Raw genomic sequence first — 21,386 nt, 5'->3', positions numbered from 1 at the left:
TTTTATCTCCCTAAATTTTAATGTTCTGTGATAGGTTAAACTAAACATGTTCGACTTGTTTAATAAACTTAAGGATTTGTGTTTGTTTGTGGGGTAACAGAACACACAAAGCCCTTGGCTTACTCAACCCACCCCTGTGACTGCAGATGGGCAAGGATTACATTCCCCACTGCCAGTTCGACCCTCCAGCGCGGACCCTCAAAAAATATCCAGGAATGCTCAATCTTCCACACCCACTTCTAAAACCACAGAGTATGTTTCATTGTTGCACTCCTTACAACTTTCTGACATTTTCAGGTATGCCTTTAAAAATGAAAATTGTTATGATTAATTACCCACATAATGCCCTGGGTTTTCCTAAATAACAAGATGAAAGCAGGCTAATTAGGATGAGCCTAGTCCTGTTAATATCTTCTTTGACCATACAGTAGTTTTGTTTGCAAAACAGACTGAAACATAGATCATGTCGTGCTGAAAATCCTTCCCTACAGCAGATCTCTTAAATCTCGTCTTTCTTTGTGCTTCATGGAAGAAAATCAGCTGATCAGCTGATGATAACAGAATATGTTTATTTTTGGGTGAACTAACCTTTCAATGACAAATTCATTTAGACATTCTGAGTAATGATGTTGACCTCCACAAAAACATTTGTATTCATACATGCTGTTTTTCTTTTCAGAGAGTTAGAGAGAAGAGTCGTCAATAATAGTCCAAGCTCCATACACACTCACCTCAAATCTGAGCAGGAACGGGTCCGTGTAACAGTGGGGAAAAATGGCCTGGCATACTGCCCAGTTGCCCTAGAGTCACCCCCCAATCGAACCACACAGCCACTTGTTGTTTACGATCTTACAGGTGAGAGGCCCAACCGCTACCAAGAAGAGAACCGCCGTATTCTTCAGGAGAGCATTGACGTAGCACCCTTCACTGCTAAACTGAGCTCGGATAGGGAACAGCGATACCCTAGAAGCCCTATCTCTGCTTTTCCTGCTAAAGAGAAGGAGATTGAGAGGGAGAGAGAACGAGAGGGAGACAGAGAGAGGGATGTTCATGCATTCAGACACGCTCTGCCTCCCCGGCCACAGTCAGCCCATCCCACCCCTACCCTCACTCAGAACAGCTACTACACATCTTTGTCTAACAGCGTGGAGAACAAGCCTCCACAGCGACGAGCCCCAGCAAGTAAAGAACTCTATGAGAGACTCAGTGCCAACAACACTATTGCCTCTGTCATGACCCCATCCAATACACAGAACTTAATCAAAGTCAGACCTCCACCTCTAGTACAAAGCCACCATGAGAGAGAAGAAGGTCTTCTTGGAAAGATCACAGAGCAACTTGCTCATAAAGCCTCTTCCCTGGAACCGGTTGATGTAGGGGCTATGGAAAGGAGAGGATCAGGTCCGTCACTCATTTCCATCACGTCTTCCACCCGCAGCGTGCCCTTACTTCACCGAGCCCCTATTTTCCACCCTCCAGCACCACTGATGGCTCCCAAAGACTCTGGACATGGAAGATTGTCCCCACCTACCCTCACACCCATTCAGCCAATGAGTTTGTCTGGTAAAGCTCAGAAGCAGCAGAGGCCGCCCACTTTGATGCCTGAACTTAAACATGGTATGGTAGATGGGAAGAGGCCTGTGGTTGAAAAAGTGGCAATGATATCACCAGCTTATAATGCACAAAGGGGTGGAGTGTTGCACAGTCAAGATAAAGAGCCTGGAGGGCACACAAATGGTGGTTTGGTCAGACCACATTCAGCGACTGCATCAGTCATTGTTAGATCAACAAGCCAACTGCACACAACAATAAATTACACAGTCTCCGACAGTGGCATTTCACAGATGCATTGTGGTCACATGAGACCCCTGGAAGGTCTGTCCAACCCTAAAGATGGCAGTGTTCAACAAAAGAGAGGGGTCCTGTGGACACCTCTGGATACTGTTCACCCTATCAACATGACTACAAAGGGGGATCTCAGCACGCCCATAAACATGACCACTAAACCTAATAACAACCAAGTTCAGTCAAGTTGCTCAGTGATGCACCCTTTAGCAAACTTGGACACCACGCACTCTAGAAAAGACTTAGTTGCAGAACACTGTAAGAGGAAAGAGGTTGTGGCTGTTCAACCAAAGATCGAGCCCTCTCCCTCCTCTTGTTGCTCTTCTAGAGACTTTCCTTATCTGAAGAAACACAGAGCTGCTGTCGAATCAAGACTTAACACACATACAATCCAGTCTCAATACACTACACATTCTTCAGATGCTATAAAACATGTCTCACACCCTCCAAATAGTGGATTTGGGTCTTACACTACACCCACTACACCCACTGTTTGTCCTGCACATGCTTTAGAAAAAGATAAAAATACTTTTTTTAACCCTATTCCATCTAAATGTCCCAGACTGGCAACAGGGACTTTCAGCCCTGTACCCATAAACAAACAAAGCTCAGTCGCCAATGAGCAGCCAACTGCCTCAGCCTTAACCAACCAATCATCTCAATCAAGTCAGAGCAACTACCACAAACTGAAGAAAGCCTGGTTGACTCGTCATTCTGAGCAAGACAGAGACAGTTCAACCTTCCAAGCAGGAGATGCCACCAAGACAGTTATAAGCAATGCAATGAGCACCTCCATTCCTATCAAACAGGAAATGAATGGACTGGTGAACAACTGGTCCAGTCAGGATGACAAAGATTCCTCCATAGACAGCAGAAAGTCCAAAATACTGAACGGAAAGTATACTTTAGAGGACAAGAAGTCTACTCAAGACAACAGAAAAACCAGTGCAGAGAACAAGAAGTTTAATGGTAATGCTATAGGTTCCAATTTAGAGGATAAGAAACCTGTAATGGCCAATAATAAATCAGTGACAGCAGGCAAAAAGTCGTCTTTGGAAGACGTTAAGCCTGTGTTGGACGGAAATGACAAGCTGGAGGCCAAGGACTCCTCTCCTAAAGACAAGTCTAATGATAAACGTTCAACCCAGGTGCATATGAGTCCTGAGAAACATGGGGAGAAACGATCGTTCCAGTTTAGCGACGACAGCGAGAATGGAGGGGAATCTGGCAACGAGAGTGAGACTGGTGGATCAGGACAGAAGTTTAAACGCCAGTCCAAGCCCTCCTTAAAACTGAGGCAGAATGACCATCAGAAGAAAAAGGAAGAGACTAAACTTGAGGAGGTAGAGGAAGGGGAGGAGGAGACCAAACACAATGGAACTTTGCAAAGTTCAAAGGACAAGAATCAACAGAGGCTGTCTAACAGCAGTGAGTGTTCCACCTGTTTAAATGTAAATATATGTTTAGACCCATAGATAGGGATTCAAAGATTAGTATGTACCCCAGGAGATGCATTGCATTTAAATGCAGTGACATACAGTAGTAGAAAAATTACTTTTTGACCCCAGGCCACTGAAAATTGTGTGGCCTTGTTATGTTAATGTTGAGCAAAAGCAATTAACGTGTGTGTTCATCAGAATGCAATTGAGTTTTACCATGACATTCAAAAATGGGAATTACCACATTGGCAATTCAAAGCATGCATATTCAAACTGATGCTGAGAATACAGATGTACTCAGGTCAGCTATGCGTTTCTTTTCTCAGATGGCATCCCTCGCTCTGTGCTGAAAGACTGGCGAAAGGTGAGGAAGCTTAAGCTAACTGGAGAAGCGTTCTTACAGGATGACTCATGTGGTGAGATTGGCCCCAACGTGCAAAAGTGCAGAGAGTGCCGTGTCGATCGTTCGCGCAAAGCCCAGGAGCCTGTCATCTCGCCTGTCTTTTGCCGATTTTACTACTTCAGGCGGTTAGTCTTTCATGCTGTTGGCAAATATTTCACACTATCAGATATATGTGCATTTTGCGTTCTAAAACTTTATGTAATAAAAATGTATTAGTATTACAGTAAAATGTGGAGTATATACAGTGTTAAAATGTTTAACTAATACAGTACTTTCTCCCTTTCTTCTTTAGTCTGTCATACAGTAAAAATGGCGTTGTCCGTGTGGATGGGTTTTCCGTGTCCGAACAGACAGATGAGGAGGCGGTTACAGTGTGGACGGGCAGATCAGAGGACGAGGAGGACAGGAAGAGAAAAGAGATGGACCTTGAAACATCAAAATATGTCCTGAAGCTCATCGGAGACAAGTTCTGTCAGCTCGTAAAAACTGAGAACACTGCTGTCACCTGGGTCAAGAAAGACAGTACGTCCGTCTGTCTATGCGTGTGTGTCGAATGAAAGACACTCTTATTCTTTGTGATTTTATCTTTTTCACCTTGCCTCGTTGTCTCCTGTCTCTCTAGCTCAGGTCATGTGGAAGCGAGCAGTGCGGGGTGTAAGGGAGATGTGTGATGCGTGTGAGGCCACTCTTTTCAACATGCACTGGGCGTGTCACAAGTGTGGCTTCGTGGTGTGCATGGACTGTTACAAAGCCCGTGAGAAGAGGAAAGCAAAAGGTGAGGCACACCCTGCAAATACAGATTCACAAACTTTACATTTACCTTTAAAATTTCCTTGATGTGGCTTTTGTGGGTGGAACTTAGCTGGAAAAGCTGGTTCACCAGTTTTCTCCTCTTGGAAGCGTTTCCACAAATCAGACATCTTGGAAATGTCAGGGTATTTTATCAGTGTGAGCATGGAATGTTTGTGAAAACAAAAAAAGGAAAGTGTGGGATTGCACTTCTGGTAAATCTGGGTTGCCAAGGAAGTCCAGAATTCCCAAAAATGAATTGGACCCTGAACACAACATATGCTAATCTTTTAGTCAAGGGTTTAGCCCATGTGTCTCTTTGTGCATGCTTTATACAGTATATTTATCCTGGCTTTTTTATTTTGTTTTCACAGATAAGGAGTTGTATGTTTGGGTCCGGTGTGTGAAAAATCAGCCACATGACTTGAAGAACCTAATGCCTACTCAGATCGTCCCAGAAACAGGTTTGCTTGGTGCCTTTATGTATTTTTGTGTGCAAATCTATATTTCACATCCTGTACTCTTTGGCCATTGAATCTGATCTGTAAAATAAGTGTACTGCAATCTGTCTGTCAGTGTTAGCAGACATGCAGAGCTCTATGCACTCGATAAGGGAAACAAATGGGATCCCGTCCCACTGTTCCTGCACTGACAGCAAAACCCTCAACCACGGCGTGGCCACTTCTAACGGACTCTCACCAGTAAGGCACCAACTTGACTCATAGATGCATGTGTATCTGTAAACTGTACTTACATATTATTTTTGTGTTGGATTAGAATAAATAAAATAGCATTTTAAAAAAATGGGTGTGATGTCAGTTTTCAGACAAAGATCAGAGTGATTTGAAGAGTCTTGAGATCTCAGATCAGCAAAAAAACGCACAGCATGGTGCCCTGAGAACGCACCAGGAGAAAAGGGGTGAGGAGATTAACACACACATGAATACAGATTTCATGCATCTGTTCAATATGTACATGCAATATATCTGGAAATAGTTGTCACATCTGGTTAAATCAGAGTTTCAACAAATTCTGTGTTTTCTCTATCGCAAACCTCTCCTAAGAGCAGTGGTTTTGATTTAATATCTTATGATGGCAGATTGTGACACTGTGAAAGCTCACAAGAAGAAATCCACCAGTCCAGAACAAGGATCAACACTGCGTGACCTTCTGACCTCAACAGCTGGAAAGTTACGCCTTGGGTCCACCGGAGGTGCATTTGCACCAGTTTATGATTCCTCTGAACAGGTTTGATATGTTCAGTATTTACAGAAGACATGTTTATAACTAATCCATTTGTTTAAATGATTCATTTACTGTATTCTTCATTTCTCAGGTGGCCCAAAACATTCGTATGCCCAACATCCTAGATGACATAATCGCTTCTGTAGTAGAAAATAAGATTCCTGCCACAAAAATGGCCAGATTGGGCATGATTCAGGATTTGGTGAAAGAGGAGGAAGTGGGTCAACGGCCAGAGGGCGTGAAGTTTGATGAAGGCCCATTGGCTGATCCCAACACCACTGTCCCTTACGATTGGCTGGGAAACCACCGGCTGCTTTGGCTCAAAGATCACCGTCACCAAGGCAACCAAAGACTGTTCAATGAGAACTGGACACAAGCACAGGTTTGTATTGCTTACCTAGTTGGGATTACTTACTAATCTTCACATACAGTAGGATAGAGAAAAATGCATTTGCTAGTGAAAATAACGCATATTCATATTGGATTATTGTGAATAAAACTTGTATAATCTCCCTCTTCAGCCCGTGCTAGTGTCCGGAGTGCACAAGAATCTGAATGGTAGCCTATGGAAGCCTGAGCACTTCAGCCGTGAGTTTTCTAGTCTCCACAGTGACCTCTACAACTGCAGAGATGGAAGTGTTACAAACTCCAGGGTCAAGGATTTTTGGGATGGTTTTGAGGATGTGTCAAGTGAGTGATGCACTTCAGCCTGTGCTTATCATGTATGAGGTGCTGTTTGACTCTTACCCTGTTGTCTAAATATGCATGATGTAATATAAATAATGTGCTTTTGTATGTGACCCACAGAAAGGCCAAAGTCTGCAAAGGGGGACCCGGTGGTGTACAGATTGAAGGACTGGCCATCAGGGGAGGAGTTTTTAGCCCTTATGCCTGCTAGGTACTGCCTACCTTGGATACATTTGTTTCCACACCTCAGCTGTATTGGCATAGAGTACTATGAGTACTAGGAAAATAAATGCACTCTTATCATTATTTGAATACACCCCTGCTCAAGCTTTAACCTCAAGCACATGGTCATTGATGAGGAGTGACAAAGGTGTAACATTTGCATTACATTTAGGCACTTGTAAGATGCTTTTATCCAAACCAACTTACATTACATTCAGTGTACCAGTATTTATTTAAATAGACCTTTCGTTCCTTGGAAAATTAACCCTTGGCCTTGTTGTTGCAAGCACTACGCTTGACCAAGTGTTTTTTCTTTATTAAGATAATGAAGTCTGTATATTGAATTTGGTAATAATATCTTGGATTTGATGATTGATGATGAAGTTAAGGCTGAGTATAAAATATTTGTGGTTAATTTGCACTTCCACATTTGGTTCCACAAATAAAATTCCTTTGATACCATATTTTATGATCTTCTTAGAGACTCCGACATGAAAGAATCTAATGATGCTTTAACCACTTTCAGATATCATGATGTGATGAAGACTTTGCCGGTACCGGAGTACACAGACCCAGAGGCTCACCTGAACTTGGCCTCCCACCTGCCCTCCTTTTTTATTCGCCCTGACCTTGGTCCTCGCCTCTGCTGCGCCCACGGTATGCATTCTCCCCTTGAAGTGCTGTTGTGCTTTTTGTTATACAGCGGATCTTACATTCATGTGTTTGTGCAGGTGTAACAGCATGCCTAGAGCAAGACTTCGGGACCAGTAATCTACATGTTGAAATCTCTGATACCATGAGTATTCTAGTATATACTGGTGTGGCCAAAGGAAATGGGGCTCCATCCAAAACAGGTATGTACTTTTAAAGAACTCCTCTAAGCCATAACCTGTGTTTCACCATTTTAATCCGGATGTAAACTCTTTGGGACAGATTTATTAACATCTCATACCAGCTAAAACGTCTCATTTGCTGTTAAAAAACTACTGATGGGATTTACTAAAGATATGTAGTGAAAAGTTAGCACTAAAAAAAGACTTTATTGCCTTGTACAGTATTGTTCAAAATAATAGCAGTACAATGTGACTAACCAGAATAATCAAGGTTTTTAGTATATTTTTTTATTGCTACGTGGCAAACAAGTTACCAGTAGGTTCAGTAGATTCTCAGAAAACAAATGAGACCCAGCATTCATGATATGCACCCTCTTAAGGCTGTGCAATTGGGCAATTAGTTGAATTAGTTGAAAGGGGTGTGTTAAAAAAAATAGCAGTGTGGCATTCAATCACTGAGGTCATCAATTTTGTGAAGAAACAGGTGTGAATCAGGTGGCCCCTATTTAAGGATGAAGCCAACACTTGTTGAACATGCATTTGAAAGCTGAGGAAAATGGGTCGTTCAAGACATTGTTCAGAAGAACAGCGTACTTTGATTAAAAAGTTGATTGGAAAGGGGAAAACCTATAAAGAGGTGCAAAAAATGATAGGCTGTTCAGCTAAAATGATCTCCAATGCCTTAAATGGAGAGCAAAACCAGAGAGACGTGGAAGAAAACGGAAGACAACCATCATAATGGATAGAAGAATAACCAGAATGGCAAAGGCTCAGCCAATGATCACCTCCAGGATGATCAAAGACAGTCTGGAGTTACCTGTAAGTACTGTGACAGTTAGAAGACGTCTGTGTGAAGCTAATCTATTTTCAAGAATCCCCCGCAAAGTCCCTCTGTTAAAAAAAAGGCATGTGCAGAAGAGGTTACAATTTGCCAAAGAACACATCAACTGGCCTAAAGAGAAATGGAGGAACATTTTGTGGACTGATGAGAGTAAAATTGTTCTTTTTGGGTCCAAGGGCCACAGGCAGTTTGTGAGACGACCCCCAAACTCTGAATTCAAGCCACAGTACACAGTGAAGACAGTGAAGCATGGAGGTGCAAGCATCATGATATGGGCATGTTTCTCCTACTATGGTGTTGGGCCTATTTATCGCATACCAGGGATCATGGATCAGTCTGCATATGTTAAAATACTTGAAGAGGTCATGTTGCCCTATGCTGAAGAGGACATGCCCTTGAAATGGTTGTTTCAACAAGACAATGACCCAAAACACACTAGTAAACGGGGAAAGTCTTGGTTCCAAACCAACAAAATTAATGTTATGGAGTGGCCAGCCCAATCTCCAGACCTTAATCCAATTGAGAACTTGTGGGGTGATATCAAAAATGCTGTTTCTGAAGCAAAACCAAGAAATGTGAATGAATTGTGGAATGTTGTTAAAGAATCATGGAGTGGAATAACAGCTGAGAGGTGCCACAAGTTGGTTGACTCCATGCCACACAGATGTCAAGCAGTTTTAAAAAACTGTGGTCATACAACTAAATATTAGTTTAGTGATTCACAGGATTGCTAAATCCCAGAATTTTTTTTTGTACAAAATAGTTTTGAGTTTGTACAGTCAAAGGTAGACACTGCTATTTTTTTGAACACACCCCTTTCAACTAATTGCCCAATTGCACAGCCTTAAGAGCGTGCATATCATGAATGCTGGGTCTTGTTTGTTTTCTGAGAATCTACTGAACCTACGGGTAACTTGTTTGCCACATAGCAATAAAAAATATACTAAAAACCTTGATTATTCTGGTTAGTCACATTGTACTGCTATTATTTTGAACAATACTGTATAATGCACTTGTAGGAGTTTCCCTTTCAGGCGCCAAATTTATGGGAGGAGAGTACTTAAATGAATACTGCAACGCGATTTACTGCATGTTTGTGCTCGTCACTTTACTGGTATTTGCGACAATATTTAATGCCTAAAATTGCATGTCTTTGCAATTTTTGCGCTGCTCTTGGTAGATTGGATTGGTTATTATGGAAATACGATTTTTTGCGCCTGTGTTCTATAACATGTGCTTTGTCAGTAAATCACCCACAGGTATTTCCACTCCCATCTGCGCCTATTTAATAAATCTTTCACTTTGTTTTTAGGTGTTTTAAAGCTTTTAGAAAAGGAAGTTCTGGATGAGAGTGTTAAGAAACGACTAAGAGACCCAAATGAGACTCCGGGAGCTCTGTGGCACATCTACATGAGTAAAGACATGCAGAAGATCCAGGAGTTTCTTCAAAAGGTACATCAGTACTTAATAATGTGAAACGTACAGTATTTACTTATTGTCTAGATCATAAATTGTCTGATCTATCACAGATAAAGTATGGTGTCCCACAAGGCTCAGCGTTAGGCCCCACCACACAGCTTTACTTTTTCTCTAAATCAGATGAAATAAGTGCACTAAGCACTTTAGAGGAGTCAAATTGCTCTTTTAAAAGAGGCACCCTATCAATGCAGATAACGATGTTACTGTTTTTGTATGTACGAAGGTCGCTGCAGAGCAGGCTGAGGCAGATCCAGAGGCAGACTCGGACTCAGAGTGGGAAGGCGATCCAGACCCCCTGCGTGAAGGTGGCTGGTATTTAAGCCCCAGGTTGAGACAGAGGCTGCAGGAAGAACATGGGGTGGAGAGCCGTACACTCCTGCAGTTCCATGGAGATGCTGTTATAATCCCTGCTGGATCACTGCACCAGGTAAGTTTCAATCCTGTCCTGAGCTTTTGGGAGGTTTTTCCTGAAAGTCAGATATGTGTGAAATGAAATTCACTCCAGCAGGAGCTCAATATTCCATTCTGTGTGTTTTAGGTGATGAATCTGCACAGCTGCATCCAAGTAAATGTGGACTTTGTTTCCCCTGAACATGCGCACAACTCCTATTACCTAACCCAGGAACTCCGCCCACTCAAAGACCAAGTGAACTATGAAGACAAACTCCAGGTGCCCTTATCTTGCACATTTCTGATCTGATAAACTTTTATGATCTATTGATCTACACTCACTGATTACACATTAAACTGTGTCCATAGCAGGTGCACTGCATTTTGTCGAACATCTGTGTACACTTTCGAGTCAAATAAACGATGCTTTGCAAGGCTGTGCGTTTGATCGGGCGCATACGTTAAGGCTTTACACGCACTCCCTAGATCTGTCTGTATATGACCCATAATCCTTAAAGGACAAGTTCGGTATTTTACACTTAAAGCCCTGTTTTCAGATTGTTTATGATTAAATAGAACGGTTTTGACTGAAATTTCGACATATGCGGCTGGGACGAGAATTTTCGGGTGTTTGTTGTTTCACCTCCCACCTTTATAATGGCTGTATAGGTGCACTGGAACAATCCTTCCTAAAATGCATTAAACTTTCGTTTACAAAGACGTGAAACTCACCGAGTGGTCAGGGGTGTTCACACTGATATACTCACACAAAAGATGCTTTCCAACAGGTGTTTTAGCATTCGTTGTAAACTTGTGGACCTATTTTTCCAAACGCCTCACACCCGTACATTCTTCCGTTGAGAGCTTAAATCAGGGGTCTCAAACTCAAACTGGCTTGGGGCCATTTCTAAGACAGACATTTCCTCGGGGGGCCGCAAAGCTATTTTAACGTATAAAAAAGGGCTATATTTCTGTAAATGTCATGTTTATTTTCTATTGTTTAATGTATAATAATACTTCAAAATATACTATAAGCAGTGGTTTTATCTTTTTAATATACATTATTTTATAAAATTAAGTAAATCTTTTCTTAACCTTATCTTAAATAACTAAGACCTATTAAAACCTTGCGCTAAACTTACAAATTTAATTCCTGTATACATTTATAAACTATTATAAAAAAAAATTACCACCAGTAAGTGTTTCTGTTTTGATTTATTTTGGATGTTTTTCAGTCATAGTATTGACTTCATTATGTTCTTTGTTATTTCGGTTTTAATTAATTTTCCATTATATGTGGAAAAATATGAATAAGTGAAAGTGATCCTTAAACTTTTATATGGGTAGTCAATGTTACATAAGCTAGTTGGACCGAAAAAAATAATAATACTGCTCTATGTGTAATTGAATAGTAAGCTACATAATAATATATTATACTTCATCTTCTGAACATTTCTTCTCATCTTTCCTCTTTTCTTAACCTGGGCACTTTGATGGCTCTTTTCTTATCTGTAGTTTAAAATGTGTTGCATTACATCTACCGCTCTGCCTCTCTATGCGGTGTCTCCATTAGAAGCTGTGACTTGTGAACTAACCCCACCGCAGCTCGATCTTCTCTGAGTAACAGCTGAGTTTCCACCCGGAAGTAACAAATCTTCACTGGACAAACGCTACAAAGTCCCGACCAGATTAACTGATCGCATGGTTATGATTGACGCGAGGTTCAGTTGAGGAATTAAAATCATGCATTCCGCTATCCTCGACATCACGGAGCGCGCGCGGCTCATGGCTGCGTAGCAACGGGTGACGCGACCCACGCCATGGAGCGCAACTTACGCTCCCGCGAGCACTTTAGATAGTAATGCTTTTGACTCGTTTTAACGCGTTGTTAGACGCGCCATGTGAACGGACCCTTAAACAATTAAATCAAACATCAAACGAATATAAAAGTGAATAAAAATCTTTCTGCGGGCCAGATTATGTTATATTTTTAAAAGGTGACGCGGGCCGCAGAGAGGGGTAGGGCGGGCCGCAAATGGCCCGCGGGCCGGGAGTTTGAGACCACTGGCTTAAATAATGGACACTCCAGCCCAGGTGGTGGCGATAATCCGCCTTTGCCAATTGCAAGAATACAAACAGGTTCCCGGCGCAGAGTAATACCGTACCTCACAGCACATCTAATACAAGTCAATGGAGTTGGCAAAAACTATGATAAAACCTGTTGGAATGTGTGTCTTTTGCAGCGATATTTGTGTGAGCATATCAGTGAACACCCCTGACCACTCGGTGAGTTTCATGTCTTTGTAAATGAAAGTTTAATGCATTTTATGAAGGATTGTTCCTGTGCACCTATAAACCCATTATAGAGGTGGGAGGTGATACAAGAAACACCCGAAAATTCTCGGGCCAGCATCATATGTCCAAATTTTCAGTCAAAACCATTCTATTTAATCATAAACAAACTGAAAACAGGGCTTTAAGTGTAAAATACCGAACTTGTCCTTTAATGGATCTATCCATGTGGTAAAACAGGCATAATGTAGCCACAACTGCCATTAGTTCGATATTCCCTCAATACTCAAGCCATTATGCTTGAGTATCCTGTAAGTCTAATTGGTAAGACAAAGAAATTGATTTATTTTTTCATCTTTCTTCTTCAGGTGAAGAACATATTCTACCACTCTGTAAAAGATGCTGTGGCCACAGCGAGGAAGCATTTAAAGGAGAACAACAACGAGGAGGTAAAAGAGGAGTCCTGACAGTGTCCCTACTCCTTTGTCCAAACACATGGAGCATAAAGACAATCCTCTTAGCTTTGATACCGACAAGAAGCACCACTCATGGTTCTCTCTAAGGTTCTGTCACTTCCTCTATGATGTCAACGTCTTCTCTTTGATTCTATTCTTTTGTTTCCCCCTTGTGTCTTCCTGCATGGACAGGAAGTAAGGTTGGGGTACAGAAAGATGAAAGTAGTACACTGTGCTCTCGAGGCAGGTGCAATTGGTCCTTCACTTTCAAGTGCTAAGGTCACTTGGCGCACATTCTAAAAACTATAGAAAACTTTTGGAAAGAACAGATTTTTTTCCAAACGTAATAATAATTCATGGCACGTCCTTAATTAGTAGTTTTGCGCTGCAAAGTGTCCACCATACTGTCATGCTGTGATATGGACAGTTGGAGAAAGCAGTGATTCCATCCCAATCAGAGCACCATTCCATCATCTCAGCAGCTGCCAAACTGATAGACTTGATTATATATTTAATTATTTACAGTTTGGCAAGTATTCACTGTGCAGAAGAAGAATATTAAAGAAATGCAGTTTATCTATGTTTGCGTAAAAAAATCTTGTGAAAATTTCAGCTGAAAAATGTAATGTGTAAATAGCAGAATATACATATATATATATATATAAATATATAAAGATTTTATATAACATGGTGTGCTTTATTTGCTGTATGTGTTGTTTGCTACTGTATGTACATTGAAGTTAAAGAGGTGTTTTACATTTTCCATTAAAAGTGGAATAATTCAAATTTTTGTCTGCCTGAACTTTATTAAATTCCATAAAAAGTGTATTAAAAAAAATATTCAGATATTTGTAAAAAAAAAATGTGTTAAAGGGGACATATCATGAAAATGACTTTTTCCATGTTAAAGTGCTATAATTGGGTCCCCAGTGCTTCTATCAACCTAGAAAATGTAAAAAATATCAACACAGTAACTTAGTTTTGGTAAACCATTCTCTGCAAGCATGTGAAAAAATAAGTCTTTTAAATTTGGCTCCCCCTGTGATGTCAGAATGGGACTTAATCTGCACTATCCAGCCACAGCACTGCCATTTAGGGCAGAGATAAGTCATTTGCATTTAAAAGGACACACTCAAAATGGCACAAAGTGGCAATTTTAACATGCTATAATAAATTGTATATCTATTATTTTGAGCTAGAACTTCACATATGTACTTTGGGGACACCAAAGGTTTATTTCACATCTTAAAAAAGCCTTATCCCCTTTAAAGCTGTATTGTGTACATTTTAGCAGCATCTAGTCGTGAGGTTGTGAATTGCAACCAAAAGCTCAGTCCACTGCTCGCTTTTGAAAAACATAGAGAAGCTACGGTAGCCGCCACCGGAAAACATGCAATTGAGACAATTGAAAAAGTTTGTCCGTTAAGGGCTTCTGTAGAAACCGAGGGGCAACCTTCCGATCTCTCTAATGAAGCCAACACGGAAGTGACTTAAACTGCAATTCATCGACTGGCCGCTTAAGGCTGGCTTCAAAAGGGAGTCAATTCCCATAGACTCCCATGTTAAAAATGGCCAACTTTACAGAAGAAAATAATATGTTTACAGCCTGGTACAAAAAGTGTTTTTGGCCTATATAGCTAATTTTGCCCTTCATGACAACTGTGAGGGGGGTGAATTTTTTTGTAACTCACCCGTTTAGATTATATTAAGCCTTAAACTTCTGCATAATTAAGGGCGTGGCCGCTTGAGTGTCGGTTGAACAGCCACTGCTGTCACTAGACTCGCGCTAGGCGGGCGTGGTTTCACCTCAGCTTCACCCATGTCCCGCCTCTTTACTCATTTTCGGTTTTCCGCGAGTAATTCGCGGGGACGCGCGGCCAAGATGGCGACGGCAGGCAACGCCTACTTTAAGCTTCAAAAGCGATCTTCACAAACCAATGGGTGACGTCACGGACACTACGTCCATATTTTTTTACGGTCTATGGTAGAAACATGCGGCACAAAATGGCGACTTCCATGTAAGGGGACCCTCGATGTATGTAGATAAAACGTCTCATTCTAAGTTAACAAAAACATAAAGGGTCATTATAAAAAGGTCTTTATACACCCCTGATAATATAGGTTTGTATATTATTTTGCATTTCTGTCAAGAGATAATTTTAAAAATTTCACACTGCACCTTTAAAGGATTGATTAAACTCTATTTAAAAGCCAAACTGTTAAATCTCTTTGTAGTTTTAAGCCAAATGCACTTTAAGTCATCATAGTATGGCTTAGGCTAACAGGTCACTTAAAAACTACAGTACATGATGCTAATGTACATAATACTTTCAGTCGGACCTCTCGTTCATCAAGTATGCAGGACTACATGTAGCTCCCGTTTGCTCTTTCCCACAACAATCGGATCTTCTCCTGAAGGTTCACACCAAGCGGTGAAAGCATCTGAGCAGGCTCCGCAAAAGAAGGTAAGCGACTCTGATGCTCCTCATAAAGGTCTTTCTTCAGGCGAGCGTTCTCCATCCACAGTTTCTCATGTTCCTCCAATAACTGCTCGTTCTCCTTTAGCAGGAGAGCCACAAGCTTCCACAAGTCAGCGATGGAGGTGCTCTGCTCCTCCAGTCGAGTTTTATCATCTTTTGCCGTCTTCCAGCCAAGCGGAGGCGGCTGAGCTTCATCTTGGAGAACTGTTTGACTAGACATTATGGTCAAGTCCATACGGAGGGCCACTGACGCAGGTGAGCTGACCATGGTCCTTCCTTTGATAAGGCGTTGCTGTTGTAGGTGTCTGTCCAGGGCCTGAAGTTAACTTTTTTGACCACCAGCCACTGTGGCAGGTGGATTTAGAAATCCACCTGCCACAGAGACTTTTTACCAGCCAGTTTTTTTTTTTTTTGCCTGAATAGTGAATTATAACGCTGTCTTTATTGTATGAATTAAAAATGATTTTTTTCAGAGCTACAAAAGTGAATTTCTCTTTGTCTTAGGTTGTTTGATTAACATTAATGACACAGACTTAAGTAGGTTAATTGAGGTTACTGTCTCTTTAAGACCAGCACAGAATGGTTTTTGACTCTCTATACACTTAAGACATAAAGAAATGTTTTATTAGAAAATTAATACTGTTGAGATCATTTTGTTTATATGTGCCCCGTCAAGAGCAGAATACGTTGTTTTTCATTACTATATTCGCAAAATGTATGTTAATGTACTACAGTATAAGGCATAGTACAGGGCCGGCGCCACGAGGGGGCGTGAGGGGGCGTCGCCCCCTCACCGGCACTAACTCGCCCCCTCAGACCACCATTAATGTTGAATGGGATTTTATTTTAATGATAATATTTTATTTAAAAATCACATTTGCCTTGTGTATTGTCTTCCTAAAGTGAATTTTATAGTGTAATTATTTAACAAAACCAAAAAATCAAGTGTGCATGTATTCTACCGTGACATTAATAAACACACGCCCACTCCATGGCTTGTTACACTTCAAGCGGCGCCACTAGAACTGTGAGGCGATGACGTCAAAGCGTCGCGAGAGCGAGACGAAATTACACTTTGCATGATTTCTCGAATCGTTCTCGCGGTACTTTGACGTCATCCGGCTGTCGGTTCTTGCAGCGCCGCATGGAGTTGAACAAGCCTTCTGTGTTGACGGCTTGACGCACGTCGACAATAAGCCCGCGTTCTCAGTCTCAGCGGGAAAATTAAGATGTCGAAGTGCGAAAGTACATCAAAAGTTACAGAAAGGAGTGGGAGATTGACCCGGGCCTGCCCTGTAGCAATGGATATATGTAAAATAGCACTGCAAATTCTGCAAACCGGACTCCGGATTCTCACACAATGCCGTGGCGTGGATTATTATCGGAGCATTTCAGGTGCACAGAACCAAATGTTCGGCTGTCATGTCAATTCTGGCACCATGAATTCATCCAGACTGTAGCTACATAGTTTTGAAACGTTGTTCTTCAGCATCCTTGCAAGTTAAAGTACAACCAACCTATTATTGTTCTGCATTTAACGTTAAAGGTAAGCATAGGATCTCTCTCTCTCACACACCTGTTTATCAGAAGTAAAATACATGTATTATTATTAATATTAATAGATAAAAAACAGACATTAAATTTATAATCAACGAATAGGTATTTGAATTAGCCTATCCTAAAGCATAGCTGTATGTGTAAACGAGTTATTGTCATTTTGGTATTGTGGTTCTCTATCTGCTGGTGTTTAATCGCTAGCTTATGGTGCATTACTTGTGGCAGTTAAAATAACTACGTTAAATGATCAAATTGAACCACAATTTTGATAAAATGTTGCGTTTGGACCGTTTTTGCGCTAGAAACCATTTGCAAACACTGTCCCCCACCATTACGTAAAAATTATTTGCACTACGGAAAGCAAACACGAAGTAGTACGAACATTTCATAATTTAAGGGTATTATATTGCATTAACTAATTTCACAATGGACAGTCGAAATGGATTAAAAAGAAACTACCTCTGGGTCTGAACTTCAAATGAGCAGTGTTGTGCTGTTAAGTAACGTATGCTTTTTTTGTTGTTGTATATAGTAAAAGTGTTCAGATCATGTACGTTGCTCACTATAGCTGTAGTTTTTGTGGTTGTATTACAAAGATTTTTGTTTATAACACGTTAAAGCTTAAGGGACGTACCAAAGCTATATGTATTTTCTAGCTTGGGGAATTAAATGCATTTTGTGTGATCGCCCCCTCTGGTATTTAAGACGCCCCCTCATCAGCGCTCGGCTGGCGCCGGCACTGGCATAGTAGCGCAACTCTCTCTAAAGTTTACACATCAAGAGTTCTGATCCGTCACAGCAGCACTACACATCTGTGCAACTGTGATTGTACTGTAGCCTATGTCAGCATTGCATTCTCTTCCCATCTCAACAACAGTTTAATGCTTACTCACACATCCAAACGTAGTCAGAGAAGTGCCTCATCTTCTTTCCAATCGCATGAACGTTGCGAAACAGAAGTCGCATCCTATCAATGAATCACTCAATTTGCATCGGTGATATGCGCAGGTTGATAAGAAATGAGCGGGTGCCGGTTACGAGTCATCCAAAAATATTTTAATGATATTCATGCCGCGGTCAGTCGATCGAGTTTAAAAACTATTTTGAACAATTGCGGGCGGGTTATAGTGACGGGTCGTTCGCGAACGAGGCGGCTCTAAGAGCTGATTCTTTGTAGCGAACCAGCAGAGCCGAATCTTCAAACGCAGGCTTGGGTGGGAACGTAAGAGGCCAGAAGAGCCGAATCTATGAAAAGAGCCGGACTGCCATCACTAAAATGTAGAGCCGGAGCTGGAGCCGAAAGAGCCGAATCTATGGAAAAAGCCGGACTGCCCATCACTTGCGGGTTAGTTGAAAATGTCGGTCGGGAGTGGGTTGTTCATACAATGACCCGCGCATCACTGATTCGCATTGGCTACCCGCCAATGTGGCTGGTAGATTGACAGTGTTACCCGCCAAATGCAAAATCCACCCGCATTTGGCGCGTGGTCGGGTGTTAATTTCATGCCCTGTGTCTGTCTCTCTGAAGCGCTAAAGACAGCCTTACCTTGATGAATATGATAATTACAGAGTAATGTTAGGGAGTGTCTGTGTGTCTGTTTACACTTGCAAAAAAAAGTTTAACTCTTGTACTAAAAAAACATTAATAGTATCTTTAAAAGGACATGGAAGACCTTTCATAACACCATTGTGTATCTTTGTACTTGTGTATGAATTTACATTTACAATACGCCAAAGGTTCAGCCTTGGAAATGTAAACACAATGACAGTGAATTTTTACAGCTTTTGTAAGAAACGCTATGTCTGTTATTCTCTCCCAGTATTCAAATTTATGCATTTGGCCAATGCCTTTATGCAAAGCGACTTATAACACATTCACGGTACATTTGTAGCATTATCTGTGTCAAACTTTACCACTTTTACCACTTTTAGCATAGCTTAGCATAAGCCATTGAATCTGATTAGACCATTAGCATCGCGCTAAAAAATAACCAAAGAGTTTCAATATTTTTCCTATTTAAAACTTGACTCTTCTGTAGTTACATCGTGTACTAACACTGACGGAAAATTAAATGTGATTCAATTTTTAAATAGGAAAAATATTGAAACTCTTTGATTATTTTTTAGTGCAATGCTAATGGTCTAATCAGATTCAATGGATTATGCTAAGATATGCTAAAAGTGGTACCGCCAGACCCGGAGATCAGCTGAATGGATTCCAAAATGGTAAAAATCAAATGTTTAACTCTAGGTGAGATGGAAAATGAGCATTTTCAAAAATAGTGAAGTGTCCCTAAATAAAAGTATTTTCCTACTAAACGGGTTGATTCAGCACTACAACACCAGTTAAAAGCAAGTCCCAAAGAAACACATGTCTGGAATGGGGTCACAAATATGTTGCCTTACCTGTTTACAGTGTGTCATTAACAAGGCCTCATTCAAGAGCTCTAAGCATAAAGAGAGACAAACAAATTCATTGTTCATTTAATTATTTTAACGGCTTTCATAATAAAGACTTTTAAACTAAAACTTCTGTCATCATTTACTCACCTTCATGTTGTTACAGAAATGTATACATATTTTTGTTCAGCTAAAGACAAAGGAAGATATTTTGAGCAATGTATGTAACCAAACCGTTTTTGAGCACCATTCACTTCCATGGTAGTATTTTTATGGAAGTCAATGGTGCTTCTGTTGTGTTCCATTGTGTTTAGCAAATTAAAGGAATTTATACAAAAAACAACAACAACAACATGAGGGTGAGTAAATAATGACAAAATTAAATTTTTTGGGTGAACTATCCCTTTAAGTTATACCATGTGTGATATTTATAAAGCATTTGGCATTCAAGGTATACATTTTATACATCGAACCCATGACATTTGTTAAAGCTGAGGGTGTAGACAAAACTTTACCTGCCGCCTCACCGTGACACAAAATCGCCTCCTCATATTTTCCTTTAGTTACCAACCGATCTGCCTTGCGACCATAAAGATGGGCCTACAATGGAGAAAGTCAATCCAAACATAGATTTTTAATGAATTAAAAAATCTGTTCAACTAATTATTTACAGTTTAATCATCATTTATTAATTTTAATGTATATTTGAATTCCTATAAAAATTTCACACAGCTATATTCTTTCCATACAATGTAATAAAGTGACTAGGGATTAAAATCTTACAGCAAGATTTTTAGGGAATAATAATATTTGTATCTCATTTTTTTATGTTTTTGGCCCCATTTTGTTTTTTAAAGTAAGAAGGCACTGTATAGAAAAAAGTGGCATCAACATTCTTCAAAATAACTCTTGTTGGTTCCACAGAAAAGGAAATTATTGCGCTTTGGATATATTTGAGGGAACGTTAATGATTACAAATTGTTTTACTTAAATCTAAAATGCTCCATATAACTAAATAAGTCTAAAAAAATCGGGAAAAAAATACAGTGTGTAAAAACTAAATGCTTTATTAGCTTACTATGGTTGCTATATTAAGACATTACTGGACAACAAGCTCAACTAACAACAGGTTTCAAGAACAGTTTTTAGTTGACTTTGGTGAACAACTTACACGATTGAGAGGGCTGTCCATTACCTCCATTTAGATTTCAATCACTAGCTTGACAATGTTTTACTTTTGTGTTTTGTCTAAAGAACTTAAACCAGACAGCAAACACGCAGACAAATACACAGACCGTACAGCTTGCGCAACTTCATAAACAGGAGACTGCTGTGACGTCATAACGCGTTTCGGGTAAATTTAAAGTGAGTGGCGACATCTGCTGGACTGAGTGTAATACACCAATATAATATAATCTCAAGAGAGTATTTTATAAGCAAAATAAATCTAGACTTTAAAATCAAAAACATAAATAGCATAATGCTGTGAAATTTTTAACTTTTAAATTCCAGGTTAAGCCTTTTTGCAGTAAGATTGAACAGTTTAATGAGATTAGGCATGATATATAAACAAGATAACCTAGAATTGCTTGAACCCAGTGTGTGAAAAACCAAACAGATCTTTAGATTACCACCAAACATCACAAGCTTTGTTTCGCATGCATTAATCATAAAATCACAGAAATCATACATTTCCATCGAGAACTTCAGTGTTATTTTAAAAGATATTTGTGTCATTGGTTCTGTAATATATCAGATGTAAAAAATTCAAATTTAGCTATTATAGGCCTATTGACTTTGTGGGTCTTACGCAGTGTGCACATTGGGGGTGGCTGTTTTGTCTTTGACCACTCAATACTCTTTCTGTGTGGTGGGACTATAATGGGAAATATCTCGTTACCAAGCCGAAATAAAACAAAACATCAGCACGATCAGAGTTTATTGTTTCCCTCAATTTATTATTTGATATTAATTCATACAGATAAATGGCAGGCATGGAAAATACATATATAAAAATAGAGGGAAAGGT

General features: G+C 40.3%; 2 protein-coding genes across 2 annotated transcripts in view; one reads left to right on the top strand and one right to left on the bottom strand.

The window, feature by feature from the left end:
• LOC141362590 (probable JmjC domain-containing histone demethylation protein 2C) overlaps positions 1-13,569 on the top strand; it is a 59,676-nt gene extending 46,107 nt beyond the window's left edge. Inside the window, exons 10-27 of the mRNA XM_073864874.1 lie at positions 101-252; positions 680-3,273; positions 3,611-3,812; positions 3,980-4,209; positions 4,310-4,462; positions 4,851-4,940; positions 5,053-5,177; positions 5,296-5,395; positions 5,576-5,724; positions 5,813-6,103; positions 6,243-6,411; positions 6,529-6,619; positions 7,157-7,287; positions 7,362-7,484; positions 9,617-9,756; positions 10,007-10,210; positions 10,322-10,453; positions 12,834-13,569. Coding sequence (XP_073720975.1) covers positions 101-252; positions 680-3,273; positions 3,611-3,812; positions 3,980-4,209; positions 4,310-4,462; positions 4,851-4,940; positions 5,053-5,177; positions 5,296-5,395; positions 5,576-5,724; positions 5,813-6,103; positions 6,243-6,411; positions 6,529-6,619; positions 7,157-7,287; positions 7,362-7,484; positions 9,617-9,756; positions 10,007-10,210; positions 10,322-10,453; positions 12,834-12,932 — 5,175 coding nt within the window. The 3' untranslated portion in view covers positions 12,933-13,569. The remainder of the gene's footprint in view (positions 1-100; positions 253-679; positions 3,274-3,610; positions 3,813-3,979; positions 4,210-4,309; positions 4,463-4,850; positions 4,941-5,052; positions 5,178-5,295; positions 5,396-5,575; positions 5,725-5,812; positions 6,104-6,242; positions 6,412-6,528; positions 6,620-7,156; positions 7,288-7,361; positions 7,485-9,616; positions 9,757-10,006; positions 10,211-10,321; positions 10,454-12,833) is intronic.
• A 1,343-nt stretch (positions 13,570-14,912) lies between these two features.
• On the bottom strand, positions 14,913-20,668 carry LOC141362587 (nuclear receptor-binding factor 2-like). Its single transcript, XM_073864873.1, has 5 exons — positions 20,529-20,668; positions 19,873-19,957; positions 19,364-19,404; positions 18,467-18,503; positions 14,913-15,700 (listed from the first exon to the last, which is right to left on the bottom strand). Exons 1-5 carry the CDS (start codon positions 20,556-20,558, stop codon positions 15,285-15,287), a joined length of 609 nt encoding a protein of 202 aa, XP_073720974.1. The 5' UTR covers positions 20,559-20,668; the 3' UTR covers positions 14,913-15,284.
• Positions 20,669-21,386: the final 718 nt, after the last annotated feature.

Source organism: Misgurnus anguillicaudatus, unplaced genomic scaffold, assembly GCF_027580225.2.
Source record: "Misgurnus anguillicaudatus unplaced genomic scaffold, ASM2758022v2 HiC_scaffold_28, whole genome shotgun sequence".
In the NCBI taxonomy this organism is placed as follows: Eukaryota; Metazoa; Chordata; class Actinopteri; order Cypriniformes; family Cobitidae; genus Misgurnus; species Misgurnus anguillicaudatus.
Note: the sequence above shows the minus strand (reverse complement) of the source record. Positions and strands in the feature narration are given on the sequence as shown.